Source organism: the organism of the source record quoted next, unplaced genomic scaffold (assembly GCF_019419815.1).
Source record: "Pyrus x bretschneideri cultivar Hongxiangsu unplaced genomic scaffold, Pyrus_bretschneideri_v1 Contig109, whole genome shotgun sequence".
NCBI classification, from domain to species: Eukaryota; Viridiplantae; Streptophyta; class Magnoliopsida; order Rosales; family Rosaceae; genus Pyrus; species Pyrus x bretschneideri.
Window position 1 is genome coordinate 413854 of NW_025999401.1, and position 21217 is coordinate 435070.

Consider the following 21217-nt stretch of genomic DNA (forward strand, 5'->3'; position numbering starts at 1 on the left):
ACTGCAAGATGTTTTACTTTCTTAAATTTCTCATTTACCCTGACTTGTAACTGCATTGCGTGAGAAAGGTGAGAAGCTTCGTTGCTCTCTCTCTCTGGTGCTATTTCATGCAAAGCATGCACCACAATTTCATTAAGTATAGAGATTAAGAGATTTCGTCTGTACTGATTGTTTTCATTGACAATAACTTTCTCTCTAGTTTTCTGGACTCTTATATGAATCTAACCATTTGAGCTTCGTATTTGTTTGATTCTTCATAAATCGATCTGTAAATCACTCTTGATATTCAAAATTATCTATTTCTTTGTAGGAGACTTCTCAAATCACTTTATTGAGTTTGTTTATTAATCCTTTCATTTCATGGCTGTTGATTCTTGAATTGGTTTTTGAAAGGTTTTCAATTTTTTTTAGGGGTTTTTTTTTATGCCACCTAAAAAATACTTGCAAGGGAACAAGTAGTTGTAGTATAAACGGTTCAAGCAAGATCTTTCTCCACTAGGGTCAAACGGCATGGAATAAAAATCTAAAATTTTAACACTATCATATTGAAAGACTCACAAATCTACTCCAAAAGTTTCTTCGTAGTGGGACCATGATTTTCCTAGACAGAAGTTGGATCCAAGTACGCCTACCTCAAAAGTCCGGTCATGGATAGCAGAGCTGATTAATTAAACGGATCAACGATGTCACCATCATCCTACTTCGAAATCAGTGGGCGAAGTTTGTCAACTTTGTTGAGATAGGACAATTCTTGTCTCGCAAGATTCAGGTACCTAATCCAGTATGGAATCAATATGTTTCCTATAACCTTGGAGCCCTTACAATCTAATGATTGGCGTGCGCCTCTAGTAATCACATTCATGAGGATACAGTACCTACTTCCTAGATATCCTCATGGATTCTTCCAGTTTAATACAGATTCTACTACCCTAAAAGGTTCTCTCTTCGACTGACATTATTCTAGGATTCATCTCTGGTCACTCAATCTCTGCACACTTATTCTCTTCTCTTGCGTATTTCTTTAGTCTTAATATTGCTCACTAACATGGTCATCTGAGAGCCTTTGACTGGCACACCCCCAGGTTCTAGGCTTATTTATGGTTGTGTGTCCTTTTATAGGTAAACAGATTTGAGCATCTCCATCACTCACGGCGCGTGAATTTGGTTCCAACATCTATTTCATCACTCTATGCTCAAAATAAATTCGCATGTCCTAAAACAAAATATAGCACAAATTATCAAAACTTTACCAAAATGGAAAATAAATTATAGCTAAGAATAAGGTAATATATATATATATATATATAATAATATCGACTCATCACTTTACAGTTCAAACACCTCAGCATATTGAAAGAATTTTTATTCTCATATCATTTGGATTCATATAGGATAGTATATCTTATAGATTCAAGCACAACTTGTGTTGGTTTGCTTGAATCTTCATTTACTCACTCAAGGTTCTGAGTAAGCCTTGAATGAGTTGATTCGATTTATACATTTTGCAAAGAAGTTGATGGAGATGGAGCATTGGAGTCATGCTACCTTCATTAGCTGGAATACATATCTATAACAAAAGCGTCGTTGCTACGTAGGTACTACAACTACCACTTAGAATAAGTTTTTCTCGAGTGGTTGAGTTTGAAAAATTGTACTCGAAGAAATATTTTTAATGTAGCGTTACCGATTACGTGAGAATACCTCACCTTCAGTGCATACTTTATTCCTCTTTATCAGACTGGAGTCCAAATGGTGCCGATTCAGGACTAGCCGAAAAGAGAATAACATGTAGTGGGTGCTACACTGCAAAGAAACTCAGAAGAGGCCAAAAACAAAAAGAAGACCACGAGTCCTGGTCGCAAGTTCTGTACAAACTTGTCTTAATCCATCCTGTGAGTGTTAAATTGTTAATTGACAAAAGAAAGAGGAATCTTATTACTTTAAATGTACTAAAGACCAAAAAAGAAATTAAAAAAACCTGAATATCTAGCAGAAACATAGGTGGATTAAAACGAAAAAGGAAGGGTAGAAAGAAAAGAAGAAGCTGAAAACAGAAGCAACAATGGCAGCAGCAAAGATGACATTGTCAGTTTTGTTTGGTGGGTTTTTCCTATTGCTATTATATCTCTACGAGTCTTTGGTTTTGAAGCCAAAAAGGCAGAGATCAAAGCTTGAAAAGCAAGGGATCAGAGGGCCTCCTCCTTCATCATTTCTCTTGGGAAATATCCCAGAAATTAAAAGCATCAAAGCCAAGGTGCTGAAGAATTCAAGATCTCCAGAAACTAGTATTTCTCATGATTGGCCTTCAACCATCTTCCCTCATCTGGTGCAGTGGAGAATGAGTATGGTAATTCCCATAGATCACACTACCTTTATTTCTCTGTTTTCTCTTTGGCCGTCTTTGTGCTGTTGGATTATACATGCATGCCTAATTAGTAGTAATTGGTGGCAGGGTCAATCTTCATGTATTCAACTGGAAGCATACAGCTAGTAAGTGTTTCAGATGTAGACATGGTGAAGGAAGTTAGCATGTGCACATCTTTAAACTTAGGGAAGCCAGCTTACCTATCCAAGGACCGGAAGCCGCTGTTAGGCGAAGGAATTCTAGCTTCAAATGGCCCGATTTGGTCCCACCAAAGAAGATCATTGCTCCTCAATTCTACTCTGATAAGGTTAAGGTAAATCACTCAGTTTAGTAGTAAAAGATTGCCTTCAGTTTGGTGTTTGCGTGAAGCTGTAAACTTGATTAATTTACTTTCGAATGTATTTGAGAAAATAATTTTTTTTTTTTTTTTTTTTTTTTGCTTTCGGTATGACTAATGTTTATGCTTGCAAATATCTTTTAAGGGTATGGTGGATTTGATGGTGGACTCTACCACCTCGTTGTTGAGATCTTGGGAGAGTAAAATCGAAAGAGAGGGAGGAATTGCAGTCTTTAGAGTTGATGAGGATTTGAGAAGCTTGTCAGCTGACATAATATCACGATCATCCTTTGGAAGCGATTATTCACAAGGGAAGGAAATTTTCTTAAAGCTCAGAACTCTTCAAAAAGTCATGTCCCAGCTGGGAAACATTGGGATTCCTGGCTTAAGGTATATATTTTACAAGGACGCTCAAATGATCGTACTTCATTTATTTAATAACCATAATAGGGTATTGTTGCAGTGGTTTTTGTTTAAGTTGTGCTGCATTTACTGCATTATGATATATGGTCACTTAAACAAAAACAAGCGGCGTTGTTTTTCATTAGCAAGTATCTATTATAATCTTTCCAATGTAAGTCACACCTGTATCTGCGATGTCATTAGCAAAATACAGTACAATATGCCCACTATATCTTCAAATTCCTCATTCGTATCGTACTAATGCTTCCGTTAATGGCCCAATCGATATAGATACTTGCCAACAAAAAGCAACAGAGAGATATGGAGATTAGAGAAAGATATCCGCTCAATGATATTAAGGGTTGCAAACAAACACAGTATGGAGGCTACTGATGAGAAGGACCTTCTGCAAATGATACTTGAGGGAGCCAAAAATTATGACGATGCAGATGGTCTATTTTCTACTGGTGTCTCTAAAGAAAAGTTTATTGTAGATAATTGCAAAAATATATACTTCGCTGGCCATGAGACCACCGCCATCACCGCATCATGGAGCTTGATGTTATTAGCTGCACATCCAGAGTGGCAAGCACGTGTTCGTGCTGAGGTGCTAGAGATTTGCGGGGATGCTATTCCAGATGCTGATATGCTTCGAAGCGTGAAAACAGTATGTTACATTACCGCACATATACAAATCTTTCTAAATTTTACTCACTACATGTATTTGCTAGTGTCCTGTTTGGAATAGTTTTTTCTTTCTGGCAAAACTGCTTTTTGTAGCATTTGGCATAAATCGACAAAAGTAAGGACTTTAAGTGCTTCCTGGAGAAGTACATGGCAAGTGCTTCTCAAGAAGCCATTCTGGGTCAGAAAAAAACTCGAGTTTAGTTGAAACATTTCATATGCTTCCAACAAAACCACTGCTTTCTAACAAAAAAAAAAAACTATTGACTAAAAGCATTTTATAGTTATATATATATAGATGCACTCTCAAACATGTCCAAAATATCATACGGAATTCCATATTTGCAATAAGAATATATTCCTTTAAACAAAAGTTCTATAGAAGTCCATTCTAAAATCTTTATAATTTATTTGTATATCTTGGCAGTTGAATATGGTGATTCAAGAAACATTGCGTCTGTACCCACCAGCCGTGTTTGTCATAAGACAAGCTTTGGAAGATATTAAGCTCAAAGACATTATAGTTCCCAAAGGAATGAACATTCAGATTCCGATCCCAATACTGCAGCGGCTGCCTGATCTATGGGGACCCGATGCCCTCGATTTCAATCCAGAAAGATTCAAGAATGGAGTTCTTGGGGCTTGCAAGGTTCCTCAAGCTTATATGCCATTTGGAGTGGGTGCTCGCGTTTGCGTGGGGCAACACTTTGCCATGACAGAATTGAAGGTGATTCTGGCTCTTATCCTATCCCAGTTTTCCTTCGCACTCTCGCCCACATACCAACACTGCCCAGCTTTTAGCTTGGTTATTGAACCTGGAAATGGTGTAAATCTTCATGTGAGGAGAGTGTAAAAATATGTCGCCAACGGTCGGTTTTACCATAGGGCATATAGATCGGCAAACTCTTTAACTTTTTTCTTATAATCTCGATGTAGGATGCAATGTGGGAATGGATCATCTGCAAACTCTTAAACTTTTTTTCTTTAATCGCGATATAAGGATGCAATGCGGAAATGGATCATTTGCAAACTCTTTAACTTTTCTCACATATATTTGAATAACATGCAAGACCTCTTGTGATTGTTTGTTTTTCTTTGAGTAGTCCTACATTTACCGTCTAGTTATATCATCACTTGTACTATCTTTCTAATAGAGGTAGGGTATGTTAATGCATGTGAATACCATCTTTATTAAAGAGACGATGTAAATGATGGTACAACTAGATGATAAGAATAGCAATTTTGTTGTTTTTATTAATGTAACAAGCTCGCGATTTGTAGGATGTAACTAGGATTTGAGAATCGGGTGGGCTGTACTTCAGCCAATATTTTTGCTCAAATTTAGCAAAGTTGCATCAATTTATTCATATTTGCTCAAATTTAATGAAGTTGCATCAATTTATTCATATTTCTAAGGTTCGAACATGTTGAAGTCATAAAATGAACCGAATTACTTTAGAAAAATCGTGACATTGCACCATGTCATTTTCATGTTTTAAAAAAAAATTTAGTCATTACTTATATTCATAACCCTACACCTATTGTCACCACTGAGGTAATCCGAATAATTTGATTTAATTGACCTTTACTTTTAACGAACCAATAGTTTCAGAGATTTTCTGTTTTTTTTTTTTTTTTTTTTTTTTTTAAAAAGGTGATCCTTAGTGATAATCTATAGTTATCCACCTATTCCAATGAGGAATTTTACCTCACCCGTAGTCACAGTTAATCAGACTCATCAACTCATCAGACTTACTAATAGTTTAAAAGAAATATCTCTTTATCATCATCAAAATTAATTAGAACATCAATTTATTTAAAGAATTCAAAAGTTAACAATAAAATAACATTTGGAAAATAAAAAGAAATAAAATTAATTTGAACATCAATTTATTTAAAGAATTCAAAAGTTAACAATAAAATTACATTTGGAAAATAAAAAGAAATTAGGGGCTGTTTGGTAGGCTTCTTGAATCTTAATTTTTTTTTTAAATACTAATGAGTACTAATTAATTTAACTACATTCATTATTTTTGAAAACTAAAAATTGAATCTAAGAGGATACGAAACATGCTCTAGAAAACTCAAACAAGGTTTGGGATCCTCCCTCTCTCTCATCTGCGTTTTCTGTTTTACTTTCTCTTCCTCATCTATCTTTTCCATCTTAAGATTGTTAGTAGGTCTTTGATATGGTGAATACGATTCAATTATATATCTAATATATTAGTTTTTCCCGAAAGATCGGCTGGGCCATTCAGAAGTAGGACTTCATAACAAAGAAGGAAGGACGAAAGAAAGAAAGAAACGATGGCAGCAGCAAGGAGGATATTATCAGTGTTTCTAGGTGGCCTTTTGCTATTGATATTATACATTCATGATTCATTGGTTTTAAAGCCAAAGAGGCCAAGATCAAAGCTTGGGAAGCAAGGAATGAGAGGGCATCTCCTTCATCATTTATCTTCGTCTTCAGAAATATCCCGGACATGAAGAACTTCAAACTCAAGGCGATGGAGAAGTCATCAGCTACAGAATCAATGGGGCACCATCTTTGCATTGATCATGATTGGCCTTCAACTCTTTTCCCTCATCTGGTGCAATGGCGTAATGACTACGGTACACCTTTTTCTGTCAGCCTAATTTCTTTATTATCTCTTGGTTAGTGTTGGTCTAAAATTAAAAATATAAAAGAGAAAAGATTTATTTTGGCTTTTATTGGGATCAAAAGGTACTTAGTATTCAAATGCACGTCCTTCTAAAAGCAGCATAAATGATTCCATTTTACCGGTTAGTTAGTTGTTAGATGAATGAAACAAGCACTTAAGCTGCCTTGTGGATGATTTTGCTTAAAAATTATGCTTTTGTTATGCTTGTCAGGTATATGTATATTGGTGGCAGGGCCAAACTTCACCTATTCAACAGGAAGCATACCACAATTAAGCGTTACGGATTTAGTAATGGTGAAGGAAGTTAGCATGTGCACATCTTTGAACTTAGGGAAGCCTGTTTAGCTGCTATCGAAGGATTGCAAGCCACTGTTAGGCCAATGCATTCTATCTTCAAGTGGCCCAATTTGGTTAAACCAGAGGAAGATTATTGCTCCTGAGTTCTACTTAGATAAGGTTAAGGTAAATATCACCGCATCACATACGTACTATAATTTTCAAGTTATTTTTCTTTTTCTGTTTTGTATGCATTTCGTTGTTTCTAATTATAATTAAATTGGTCCAAAATTCAATGTTTAGTTTCAAGGGCACGATTGATTTGATGGTGGACTCAACAACAATGTTAAGATCTTAGGAGCGTCAAATTGATAGCGAGGGAGGGATTGCTGTCTTTAGAATTGATGACGATTTGAGAAGCTTGACAGCAGAAATAATATCAAGAGCATCCTTTGGAAGTAGTTATTCAGAAGGGCAAGAAATTTTTTTAAAGCTCAGAACTCTTCAGAAAATCCAGTCACAGGGAAGCATTGGGGTTCCTGGTACATTGCCAACTCGCAAACTTAGCATTCTCCATATTTAATCCTAGCCCTTCATTCGGGTTTTAAGTGATCTAATATGAAGTGTACACTTGTCGCTCTTTTACATAATCAAAAACTTTAAACAGAAACTAGCAGTTAGGATCGAAACCCTCGCTCTTCTTCTTTCTTCTTTGATTATTGAGCAGCTCATAACTTGGAACTTCACTTGCTGCCTTCGATCTTTGGAACCAAAAGCAATTTAGGTTCCAACACTCCCCTCTGAATTGGTTTTGGTTGTCATGCCAAGCAATCCCCACAAGTAATTGAATCTTTTCTTTGGAAGAGCTTTTGTGAAAATGTCTGCAATTTGATCTTCTGTTTTGCAGTAGTGTAGCTTGATTGTATTTTCTTGCAATGCTTCTCTGATGAAATGATATCTCCTCTTTTGTGCTTTGTTCACTAATGAAAAACTAGGTTTCTAGTCATGGCGATTGCTGAGGTGTTGTCACACATAAGTATTGTGGCATCAACTTGCAATTCTCTAAAGTCTTTGAGTATAAATCTCAGCAAGATGGCTTGAGATGTTGCCTCTGAGGCAATCACATACTCTGGCTTGGCTGTGGACAATGCAACACTTTATTGTTTCACTGATGCCCAAGAGAAAACCCTTGAACCAAAAGTGAATGCATATCCTAATATGCTTCTGCAATCATCTTCACTGCCTCCCCAGTCACTGTCACAAAATCCAAATTAGAATAGTTGACTTCCCCATTTCATACTTGATTATGTAGTAAGTGTCCCTTGCACATATCTCAACACTCTCTTAGCAGTTCCCATGTGGATCTTGGTAGGATTTTGCATAAATCTTGAGAGCAGGCTTGCTGAAAACATCAAATCATGCCTTGTTGTAGTTAGATACAATAGACTACCAACAATGCTTCTGTAAAGATTTGAATCCACTGATTCACTTCCATCATCCTTCTTGAGTTTCTCATTTGCAATTAGGGGTATGGATACAGGTTTGCAGCCTTTCAAACCAAATTTTTCAAGCAAGGTTTGAGCATACTTCTTTTGATGAATGAAGATGCTACTTGCTTCTTGAATTACCACAATGCCAAGGAAATGGTGTAAGAGGCCTAGGTCAGTCATCTTATACCTCTTCATCATTTCTTCCTTGAATTCTGCAATCATTGCTTCATCATCTCCAATGTAGACTACATCATCGACATAGATTGATACAATGAGTGTCTTCTTGTTGTTTTCTAATTTAGTGTAGAGGGTAGCTTCACTATGACTCTTTTGGAATCCTTTCTCAGTGACATAGGAATCAATCTCATTGTACCAACCTCTTGGAGCTTGCTTTAGGCCATATAGTGACTTCTTTAGATTGATACAATGAGCTTGAATTGCAAAAGGCAAACAAAATTGCCTTGTTTTCCGTGAAAAATTTTTGAAAGATAAAACAGTCGTAGGATCAATTTGAAAGGCTATGAATAATTGATTCGTTGGCTTTGTGAGCAATTGCTCAGGAGAGGATCTGCTTCCTATAGATTTACATGCGTTTACGAGGGTCATAATAGGTTAAAAAGTAAGGTTAAAGGAGAATCTTGTGTATATGAACATGGGATGATTGTCAAACATTGTATTCTTAAAGAAATAAAAGTTATACTAGCTTCCATGCAAGTGCTCACGTGCGTGCAGAAGATATTTTTTGAATCATGTTAGAAGAAAAGTCAAATATTTGAATCATGTTAGAAGAAAAGTCAAATATTTGAAGTAAATGAATAATCTTAGATCATGCTAGAAGAAACCCTCATAAACCAATTAAAGCAATTGAATTCACATAATAAAATTAATTTCTATAGAATTTACATTAAGAATAGAGAAAATAATATTTAATAAACAATTGATTGAATCACATTATTGTTAGCCCATTGTGAGACAAAACCCACTCTCTCTCCCTTAGTGTAGATAATATCGTTTGTTAAAAAAAAAAAAAACACAATCATTTGACAACTAATTTAATCACATTATTATCTGCGTGTGAAATTTTTTTTTATAACAAGCATTACATGCCTCTTAAGATGTGGCATCCCACATCGCCCAAGGGAGTGATCCTTAAATGTATATTCTCATCCCTACCTAGTACGAGGCCTTTTGGGAACTCACTGGCTTCGGGTTTCGTAGGAACTTTGAAGTTAAGCGAGAAGGGGGCTAGAGCAATCCCATGATGGGTGACCCACTGGGAAGTTGCTCGTGAGTTCCCAAAAACAAAACCGTGAGGGAATGGTAAGCCCAAAGCAGACAATATCGTGCTACGGTGGTAGAGCATGCCCGGGAAGTGATTCGCCCCGGGCCGGGATGTGACAATTTTGTATCAGAACCTAACCCTGGCCACATGTGTGCCAACGAGGACGTCGAGCCCCTAAGGGGGGTGGATTGTGGCATCCCACATCGCCCAGGGGAGTGATCCTTAAATGTATATTCCCATCCCTACCTAGCACGAGGCATTTTGGGAGCTCACTGGCTTCGGGTTCCGTAGGAACTCTGAAGTTAAGTGAGAAGGGGGCTAGAGCAATCCCATGATGGGTGACCTACTGGGAAGTTGCTCGTGAGTTCCCAAAAACAAAACCGTGAGGGAATGGTAAGCCCAAAGCGGATAATATCGTGTTACGGTAGTGGAGCGGGCCGGGGAAGTGATCTGCCCCGGGCCGGGATGTGACAATGGGAATGGTAAGCCCAAAGCGGACAATATCGTGCTACGGTGGTGGAGCGGGCCCGGGAAGTAATCTTCCCCGGGCCGGGATGTGACATAAGATGTTTTGATTATGTTTAAAATAGAGAAAATAATATTTAATAAACAACTGATTGAATCACATTATTGCTAGCCCATTATAAGAATAATCCCACCTCCCTCTCCCTTAGCATAGATGATATCGTTTATTATTAAAAAAAAAAAAAATCATTTGACAACTAATTTAATTATATTATTATCCGCATGCGAATAATCGTTTTTATAACCGACATTACACACCTCTTAAGATGTTTTGAACGTGTTTAAAAATAGATAAATTGAATCACATTATTGCTAACCTATTGTGAAGTACTAATTTAAAAAAAAAAAACCAACAAAATAATTAATTATTAAAAAAATACTATTAAAATGACGAAAATGCCCTTGCATTATTTTGGGATGCCTTTGAATTTTTTGTTTTAAGGGTATTTTTGTCCAATTATTTTTAGTAAAGCATTGACACGAAAACACTATTCACCTTTTGTGTTGGTTTTATACATAAGAGCAACTCCACCCTAAAGAGTTTGCGCCAGCACCCAGTCCATTTATCTACTTTAGTGAACAGTAATATACCGTAATGAACAGTAATAGGCCAAAGCATCTCCACCCCAAAAAAAATGTGCTGGCACCCAGTCTAAAAATGCGCTGGCACAAACGATCTCCACCCCTACAAAATGCGCTGGCACCCAGTCCATTTAAAATATTAAATATTTTTTTTATAAAATAATAAAATAAAAAAAAGTTTTAATTTCGGATAGGATTTTTAAACAATCTCGTCACGTCACCTGTCATTATCCGAACGTACTATTTTTTGAATAGATTTCCGCTAAGATTTTCAACCAATCCCGACAACCCACGTGTCACTTCCTGTTTACAATAATTTAGGCAAGATTTCGATAAGATTTTTAACCAATCTTGTCACACCACGTGTCATTATCCGAACGTACTATTTTGTAGATAGATTTCTGATAAGATTTTCAACCAATCCCGACACGCCACGTGTCACTTCCTATTTACAATAATTTAGCCAAGATTTCGATAAGATTTTCAACCAATCACGTAGTGCCACGTGACATTGTCCAGAACCTCATCTTCTCTTTTTTTGTCCATATAAACCCTACATCCCTACATCCATCCTTACACTAAACTCAATCCTTTTTTTTTAGCTCAGAATTCTTCTTTATCGTTTTCAAATCTTGAGTTCTTACAATGTCTTCTTCAAGGAGAGCGTATAAACAGTTGCAAGAGCAGCAGAAAAGGTTGTTGGCACAACAGGAAGAATTGGTCAATCTTGACCAAGGTGGAGATGGAGATGAGGCCTTCGCAATGGAGGAGCATGAGGATGATCACCATAGAAGGCGGAGGGCCTCACATTCCCGCCGTATCATGGAAGCTATGGGTCAGATAGCCAAACCCAGACGTGCGGCAAACATCGATAGAAGAAGGGAAAGACGAGGTAAAGATCTCTTGGAAGATTATTTTATTCCCAACAGCGTTTTCCCTGATCATGTTTTTAGACGTCGTTTTAGAATGCAACGAAGTTTGTTTGATAAAATCATGAGTGATGTTTGCAACCATGATCCATATTTTGTGCAAAAAGATGATGCTTTTCATGTTCTAGGTCTTCTTCCTGAGCAAAAAATTACGGCTGCCTTATGAATGCTTGCATATGGAGCATCTGCAGATCAAGTGGATGAGATCGTAAAGATGGGAAAAACAACAGTTCTGGAGTCCCTGATGCGGTTTTGCTCAGCAATTGAAGCCCTCTACACCAATGAGTACCTTCGGCAACCCACGCCAAGGGACATGCGAAGGCTTTTAAGGAAGGGTGAGATGCGAGGCTTCCCTGGCATGATTGGAAGCATCGACTGCATGCACTGGACATGGAAAAACTGTCCAAGTGCGTGGCAAGGAGCTTATGGCGACAGAAAATGAGTCAAAAGCATCATTTTGGAAGCGGTGGCTTCTTTTGATACATGGATTTGACATGCTTTTTTTGGTGTTCTAGGAGCTCAGAATGACCTAAATGTCATTGCCCAATCTCCAGTGTTTGACGAACTGCTACAAGAAAATGGGCCGAGATGCACATATTGGGTTAATGGTAATAAATACGAGGGACCATACTACCTTGCAGATGGTATTTACCCAAGATGGTCAACATTTGTCAAAACAGTGCCACATCCGCAGAGTGAAAAAGAGAAACACTTCGCAAAGTGTCAAGAAGGGTGTAGGAAGGATGTCGAGCGTTGTTTTGGTATCCTGCAAACTCGTTGGGCCAATGTTAGGGCTGCAGCTAGAATGTTTGATGTTGAGGCTCTTCGATCCATCATGATGACATGTATTATTCTCCATAACATGATTGTTGAAGGTGAATATGATTATGATGTCGTCGATGAATACGAGCCGGATCCGATGAACAACTCAAGAACACAAATCTACTATGCTCATGACCGGACCGAAGATCCCGTGCAACACGAGCCGTTGGAACGGGATGGACGTTACAATGAATTGATTGTTCAATGGTACACTTCATTGCAAGAGCCATACTGGCACATAACCCGCCAGAATGACTTGATTGACCATCAGTGGAGATTGCACGAAGGTGAAGATAATTAAAATAAGGCTTGTGGTTGAAGAATAAAGTGTATTGTTTTTTAAGTAATCTTATTTAGTGTTTTTTTTTTTTTTTAAGTTTAAATGGTGAGGTTATGTAATTTTATTTGGTGTTTTTTTTTAAATGTTTATTTGGTGAGTTTATGTAATCTTATTCAAATATTTAAATAAAGTATAAAAATTACATAAGAAATTAAATAAAGTTCTAAAAATAAATAAGAAATTACATAAGAAATTAAATAAAGTTCTAAAAGTAAATAAGAAATTACATAAATAAGAAATTACATAAGAAATTAAATAAAGTAGTACCAATAAATGCGAAATTATACAAAGTCTGTGGAGTTAGGATATGTGGTGCTAGGATCTTGGTTGCTAGGATTTCTGTAGCTGGAACCCCCTTGACTTGTTTCGGCATCTCTTGCACGCCTCCTTCGCACGACATCTCTTTTTTCTGATGTCCAAAAATATTTTGAATTCGAAGACAGTCCTACTAGAGACTTGTTCATAGTGTCACGATCTGTTTGAGCCATCTTTTCTTCTCTAAGCATCTCATTCTCTCGATGAAGTGCTTCTCTAATCATCTCGTTCTCTCGATTAACTATTTTTCTTTGTCTTTCAGCCGCCGCATCACGAGCCTCAGTAGCTACTATTATTGCTGCCATAGCAGTAGCTTTTTCCTCATCTCTAGCCTTTTCCCATGCCATGTTCAGTTCACCTTGACGAGTAAGTTCCTCCATATATTTAGTCTAGTCATTTTTGGAAGAACTACCTTTTTTCTTTGATGCCTTTTTACCTTGAGGCCTGAGGGACTGACGAGTCGGTGGGGTCTCTGGCACTTCTTCAGGCGTCCCTTCCGTGTCTTCAAATGTGTTGGCTTCTTGTTCGGCTGTGTCTGCTTCTGGTGAACTGTGTAGACCCATACCGTGCATGACAACTTCTGGACCGGTTGTCACAATTTTGTATCTAGGGCAATCTTTGACAATTTGCCAACATTCCCATTTGTTGAATGATTTGTTATGGTTCTTTGCATTGTAGAATGCTTGTGCTTGTAGTGTCTATAAAAATGTGAGATAAGATAGTATTAAAAAATACGGGTGTAACACAAATAAATAAATAAAAATATTGATGGACGTGGAATGCATATAAATTACATAAGAAATTACATAGAAATTACATAAGAAATTAAATAAATTAAAATATTGATGTGCGTGTAACACAAATAAATAAATTAAAATATTGATGGGCGTGGAATGCATATTACATAGAAATTACATAAGAAATTAAATAAATTAAAATATTGATGTGCGTGTAACACAAATAAATAAATTAAAATATTGATGGGCGTGGAATCCATATTACATAGAAATTACATAAGAAATTAAATAAATTAAAATATTGATGTGGGTGGAATGCATATAAATAAATAAAAAATTGTTACCTTATCCGCTAAACTTGTCCCACTACGCAGATTACCAGAAGCATGAGAGAGGGCGTTTTTCCAACAAGTAAAGGATGCGTTGAGTTTTTTCCAACGACCTTGAAGACCTTGACTAGATCTGGCCTCTTTTCCATGTACATCTTTTCCATGTACATCGCAAAACGATTTCGTAATTTTACTCCACATTTCTCACTTATCCATCTCATTACCCGTAATCGGGTCATGAGTAGTGCGAACCCAACATTCACACAACGTAACATCTTCAATGAGCTTCCACGAAGTAATTTTTTTCTCTCAAAGTGTACAAAATATTCAAATGTAGAAAGTGTAGAAAGTGTAGAAAATATTGAAATGTGGTGTAAGGTGGAAGATGAGGGTTAGGTATTTCTAGAAAAAAAAAATTAATTTTTTAAAATTTTTCTGTATTTTTTAAAAAAATTTCACAAATTTTAATTAATTTTTAATAAATTTTAATGTTGTAATTAATCTGGACCGTTGGATTTGAAAAATAATCAAATCCAACAGCCAATCAGCTGCCACGTGGCCAACGGTCGAAATTCTGACCGTTGGGCCTTTTTTTTTTATTTTTTATTTTTGGTGAAAAAACGTGGACCGTTGATCTGTGATCGGACGGTCCATTTTAAAATTCAAATTTAAATTTTTTTTACCGTTGGAAATCCAACGGCCTACAAAAACTAGCCGTTGGAAATCCAACGACTCTGAGGAGGGCCACGTAACCCTCAGCTGTTCGAAGCCCACTTGCGCTGAAACGCAGGGCCCGTCGCCTGGGTTGCTGTCTCCTACTCGCGCCCAGTTGCGAGTGTTGTGCACGCGCCAGCATTTTGGACCGGCTTCTGGGTCTGTTCGAAATAGGCTGGCCTGCTGCCTGGCATGAGCTCGGTGCCAGGCTGTTTGCCGGGCTGGAGCTTTTGGACAGCAGGCCGGGCTGTTAATTGGACAGCAGGTTGGGGAAAAAAAGCTCCGGTGGAGCTGCTCTAATAGATAGACGTGGATTCTAAACTCCACTTGACAATATTAAAATAGAACCTCAGACTCCAACTGCAGATGTGCCTACTTTATTACTCTCAATTTGTCCTTTCCCTACTTAATTAAAAAAATAAAAATAATATATATATATATATATATATATATATATATATATATATATATATATAGACGTGTGTGTGTGAGAGAGAGAGCCAGGCTAGTGTGTCACGAATTGTACATTAAGTTCTTGGAGTTTTGCCCATAATACAGTTTTCAGCTACTTCAAGGATGCTCCCTAGTTCTATTTTCTGTGGCATAAGATCCACCACACCAGTTAGGCCCTAGGGAATCACATTTGTCGTCAACTACCGATGATTTAATTTTTCTGCATGTAATTTCTTGGCTCTGTATACTGGGCAATAGATGTTGCAATGTTTCTGTTCAGTTTTGTACAGAAAGGATTGAACTCTCCTTTTACATGCATTGTCGACTTGTGGTTTGGTTTTAACCAAAAGATTCTTTTTTTTTTTCTTCAAAAAACTTCATTGTAATCCTTGGTAAAAATGACTTTTAGATGTTTCCAAAAAAAAAAAAAAAAAAAAAAGAAGATTTTTAGACTAAAACCATAAGTAAGATCAAAATATAATTTTAATCCTTTGATACATTAATAACCTCATTTATTAATTATTTCTCTTTTTCTTCCTAATTTTAATGTATTAATATTATTTCATTCTAATTGTAATTTTCATTTCATTTATCGTAATATATTTTGTTGTAAACATTTATACAAACTAATTTTTTTTGTACAATATATTTCAATGTCTTTTGTCTTCTTCATTTAGGTACATTAAATTCATTATAATACATTTCAGTGCATATATTTAGGTACATGCATTTTGATATAAACATTTAGATACATTAATTCAATATAATATATTTCGGTACTAACATTTCTGTGCATACATTTCGGCACACACATTTAGGTACATTAATTTAATATAATACATTTCGGTGTATACATTTCAGTACATACATTTTGGTACATACATTTAGGTATATTAATTGAGTCTTTCAAGTTTGAAGAATGTTAAATAAAATTAATAAATTAAAAAAAAACTTTTTTTTGGTCATAAAACAAATTAAAATTTGTTTATTAATAAATTTAAATATTTTTTGGGAGATATTAAATAAAATGCACATTAATTATTTTAAATTAAGGACACATCAAAGGAATATAATCAATATGTAATCTAACATCATGTTTATTTTAAATTTCAATCTTCTTGAATGATTAAAGTTAAAAAAATCTTTTTTTTTTTTTAAAAAAATGACATTATTTAAATTAGAGAGGAGGGGATGAACTTAACCTCACAATAAACTAGCAATAATATAGTTAAATTTGCATATAGCGAGAATTGAACAAGTGAAGAATTGTTTTCTTGTTTCAAAAAATTTAAAAGAGTTGTTTGAGTTACGAAGATTCAAAAAACATATACTGAGCAGAAAAGAAAGAAAGAGAGGACAAAGGTGGTTTGCGTTGTTCCCATTTTTTATAAAAAGAAAAAGAAAAAGAAATAGAAAAGCAGAAAAAAAAAAAAAAAGAAAGAAGAAAAGAAAGAGAGAGAGAAAGAAAGAGAAAAAAAGAACGAAAGAGAGAGAGACGAGAGAGGGAGGAGGCAACAATGGCAGCAGCAAAGATAATACTATCTATGTTGTTGGGTGGATTTGCGATACTGTTTTTGTATCTCTATGAGTCTTTGGTTTTAAAGCAAAGGAGGCAGAGATCAAAGCTTGAAAAGCAGGGAATCAGAGGGCCTCCTTCTTCATCAATTATCTTTGGAAATATCCCGGACATGAAAAGGTTCAAGCTCGAGGTGATGAAGAAATCAACAGCTGCAGAACCCAGTGGTAGTCCAATCTCGAAAGACCATCGTGTTTCCATTAATCATGATTGGCCTTCAACCCTCTTCCCTCATCTGGTGCAATGGCGAAACGAATATGGTAAATCCCATTTCTGTCAATATCTTAAATTTTGCACTCTCAGATGTTGGTTATTGCTCGGAGAAAATTGGAGTACTCCTTTTCAACTTTGACTCAATTTGAGCTTTGGTCCTTAACTAAAAATCCATGAGTATTAGTTTACGAGCCTGCAACAAAGCCAGGCAATGGTCCTTTTGAGAAACACCGTTAGAACTTTTGTCCACAATAACGTATTTAAAGGGGTAAATAAGGGATCACAGTTCTAACCAGAGTTAGCGAAAATGACCATTCCTGCACATTCAGGAACCAATACTTTTTAGTTCAGGACCAAAGCCCCAATTCACCTACAGTTCAAGACCAATGCTCAATATGGTTGGTAAGAAAGAAAAGAATGAAAAATTGGAGAATCTGCTCTTCACAGCTTTCGGCAGTGAGCAATGCTCTTCATTGATCTTGGAGGTAACTCTCCAACCGTACATGCTCTAATATGACAATTTAGACTAGAGCAAGTCTCTAACTGATATATCGTAGATATTCGTACACGAGACCAGAAGACTGGAGAATGTAGCACAAAAGACTTTGCAACTATCCCATGCATCTCATTGTGCACAAATTAATTTCTCAAAGCTCATATTTATCTATCCTAAGTTACAAGAAAATAACAAATTACAAGACATTAACAAAAGCATTTCAGAGTTTATAAGGATCAAGAGCAATCCAAAATTACAACTTGAAATATAAGAAGTCCTGCTAAAATTAACCAGAATTTTTTTTTCCTTTTCTTCGGACCAAATGGTAGTACACATATATGTACTTTGATTGTCAGATGATCATTGAAATATAACAAGTACTCTTGTAGATGTAATTTGATTTAATAGAGTGCTCTTCCTTACTAGTATCTTTTAGTTTAAGCAGATAATAAGAAATCTACCCAAATCTTCGTCATTTATGCGAATCTTGTATATATGTATTGGTTGCAGGGCCAATCTTCATGTATTCAACTGGAGTCATTCAGCATGTAAGTGTTTCAGATGTAGAGATGGTGAAGGAACTTAGCCTGACATCTTTGAGCTTAGGGCAGCCTGGTTACAAATTGTCTAAGGATCGCAAGCCTCTGTTAGGCCAAGGCATTCTATCTTCAAACGGCCCGATTTGGTCTCACCAAAGGAAGATTATTGCTCCTGAGTTCTACTCCGACAAGGTTAAGGTGAATCACTAAATCTCATTCTAGAAGAAGTAATTGCAAATGTAAGATATCACTTGGATGGATGCTTTTTATGACGCATTTTCATGTATTTTATTTATAATCAAATGGATCCAACTTCACTGTTTAATTTCAAGGGTATGGTGGATTTGATGGTGGACTCTACAACAATGATGGTAAGATCCTGGGAGCGTAAAATCGAAAGTGAGGGAGGAAGTTCAGTCTTTAGAGTGGATGATTATCTGAGAAGCTTGTCAGCAGATATCATATCTAGAGCATCCTTTGGAAGTAATTATTTACAAGGGAAAGAAATTTTTTTAAAGCTCAGAACTCTTCAGAAAATCATGTCGAATGGAAACATTGGGGTTCCTGGTGCAAGGTGTATCTATTTGCTACAAGAAATCTAATGTTCATGATACTGCATATTGGCATGATCTCATCTGCGTGCTAGATCTCATCAGTCGAAGCATCTAGTTCAAATAGTTTTACTATGTACATGGGGCATACATATTCATGACTGTATCTGCATTCTGCATTCGATCCTTATCATACTAATTTTTCATAATTAAATGTCTCAAAAAATGCTAGATACCTGCCAACGGAAAACAACAGACAGATAGGGAGATTGGAGAAAGAGATCCACTCAATGATCTTAAAGGCTGCGAAGCAACGCAATACTGAAGCTACTCATGAGAAGGACCTTATGCAAATGATACTAGAGGGGGCCAAAAATTATGATGACGCTGATAACCTATTTTCAGGTTACTCCCGTGATAGTTTCATAGTGGATAATTGCAAAAGTATTTACTTTGCTGGCCACGAAACCACAGCGGTCACAGCATCATGGAGCTTGATGTTGTTAGCTACACATCCAGAGTGGCAAGCTCGTGTCCGTGCTGAGGTGCTTGAAATTTTCAGGGATGGTATTCCAGATGCTGATATGCTTCGAAGCATGAAAACAGTATGTTACTTTACACACACAATAAATCTTGTATTTTAATCACTGCAGATGCTCTTTTAATGATCCTGTTTCAAACTCTTTTTGCAGTGCTGCTAAATGCGCTCTTTATAGGGTTTGATATAAAAATAGATAAACGTTGGGATGACAATCATGACATTAGCTCAAGTGTTTCTTGAAGAAGCACATGTTAGGTGCTTCTCAGGATGTGGTTTTAGGCGGTGAATATGTGTTGAATATTAGTCAAAAAAGTATTTATAGGGACTAGTTCTAGTAATAAAAGCAATACTTAATAAAACATATATACTTAGGTAATGAACGCATGCAGTATGTTACTATATGTGTACAGATTCATAAAAGTTTTCACCGAGGTGATCGCTTGAGTCTATAGGCTACATGTTAAACCCATTTATATATGTTGGCAGTTGAATATGGTGATTCAAGAAACCTTGCGCCTGTACCCACCAGCGGTGTTTATTGTAAGACAAGCCCTCAAAGATATTGAGCTCAACAACATCGTAGTTCCCAAGGGAACAAACATTCAGATTCCAGTCCCAATATTGCAGCAACTGCCTGATGTCTGGGGCCCTGATGCCCTTCAATTCAATCCGGAAAGATTTAAGCATGGAATCGTTGCTGCCTGCAAGTCTCCTGAGGCTTATATGCCATTTGGATTTGGTCCTCGGATTTGTGTTGGCAAAAACTTAGCAATGACGGAATTGAAGGTGATTCTGTCTCTTATTCTTTCCAAGTTTTGTTTCTCACTCTCCCCGGCATACCAGCACTCGCCAGCTTTTAGGTTGGTCATTGAACCTGAGCATGGAGTAATTCTCCATCTTAAGAGAGTGTGACAGCAGTTGTGTTTCTGTATTTCACTGTAAACGTTGAAACAAGAAGTTACTAGATGTCTTTCAAGTTGGATGAATTTCATTAGTTATTACTTTATTTTGGTGTATGTTCTATGATGTTTCGTTGGCAGAATAATAACAGAAGTTGTTCGGTGAAAAAGCTTGTTTTGTTCATAATCTAGGAAGACGTCCTTCTATCGGCTTGCAATTATAAGGACAGAAATTATGAGATCATAAGATTACACGCATTCATATGGATCATAGGTTAGATAAATTTAAAAGGGTCGCAATAGTTTTATATGCGAGGAAAGTATGACTTCTCTAAGGGGTGCCACATGCCGAAGTATTTTGGCAACGATAGATTTTATATTTTTTACCAACACCAAAAAAAGTGGAGACTAAGCATGTCACCGTGCCAAATAGTCATCGGAGGTAGGATTTCCTTGTAAATCATCTATCTGATCATAGGTTACATGCGTTTACGAGGGTCAAAGGTTACAAGAACTACTAAGAATCCATATGCATACAAGAACCTAGGGGGATAATACTAGGCTACATGTGTTTAAGCGATGAAAGATGTGGTAGTAACTTTATGTTAAAAATCAATTTTACATATATGGATTTGACCCACCTAACAAATAAGTATTTCTGAAGTCCAATAATTCAGATTCCAATTCTATATATATTTGAACAAAACCCCAGAGGGTGCCACTTAACATCATAAAACAAACAAATGGTTGCTAGATATAAGGAATATCAGAAGACCCCAAACAAGTAAAAGATAACACAAGTAGTCCATTTCTTTTAAATACAATAATATTATGGATTGCCAAAACAAAGAAGGAAGGAAGAAATAAGAAAGAAACAATGGCAGCAGCAAGGATGGATGATAGTATCAGTGTTTCTAGGTGGGCTTTTGCTATTAATGTTATACATTTATGAATTTTTGGTTTTAAAGCCAAAGAGGCTAAGATCAAAGCTTGGGAAAAAAGGAATTAGAGGGCCTTCTCCTTCATCAATTCTCTTCGGAAATATCCTGGACATGAAGAGCATCAAACTCAAGGCTATGGAGAAGCCATCAGCTACAGAATCAATGGATCACCATCTTTGTATTGATCATGAGTGGCCTTCAACTCTTTTCCCCCAT

At 36.4% G+C, this 21217-nt stretch overlaps 2 protein-coding genes across 2 annotated transcripts; both read left to right on the forward strand.

Annotated features, from left to right (window-relative positions):
* Positions 1-1950: 1950 nt before the first annotated feature.
* LOC103964203 (cytochrome P450 714C2-like) lies at positions 1951-4835 on the forward strand. The gene is given in 7 exon segments (XM_009377103.3): positions 1951-2333; positions 2336-2347; positions 2453-2635; positions 2638-2678; positions 2848-3092; positions 3396-3771; positions 4216-4835. Coding segments are annotated over 7 exon segments (1554 nt in total). The 5' UTR covers positions 1951-2062; the 3' UTR covers positions 4642-4835.
* An 11844-nt stretch (positions 4836-16679) lies between these two features.
* LOC103964202 (cytochrome P450 714C2) lies at positions 16680-20187 on the forward strand. The gene is made up of 5 exons (XM_009377102.3): positions 16680-17081; positions 18041-18267; positions 18402-18643; positions 18853-19225; positions 19648-20187. Exons 1-5 carry the CDS (start codon positions 16763-16765, stop codon positions 20071-20073), a joined length of 1587 nt encoding a protein of 528 aa, XP_009375377.2. The 5' UTR covers positions 16680-16762; the 3' UTR covers positions 20074-20187.
* The last annotated feature ends 1030 nt before the right edge of the window (positions 20188-21217 follow it).

Bases quoted from the DNA above. Each gene is read 5' to 3' on its own strand.
- LOC103964202 (XM_009377102.3), top strand. From the start codon at position 16,763: ATGGCAGCAGCAAAGATAATACTATCTATGTTGTTGGGTGGATTTGCG. The intron at 17,082-18,040 runs GTAAATCCCATT...TATTGGTTGCAG, and splicing joins GCAATGGCGAAACGAATATG to GGCCAATCTTCATGTATTCA. The intron at 19,226-19,647 runs GTATGTTACTTT...ATATGTTGGCAG, and splicing joins TGCTTCGAAGCATGAAAACA to TTGAATATGGTGATTCAAGA.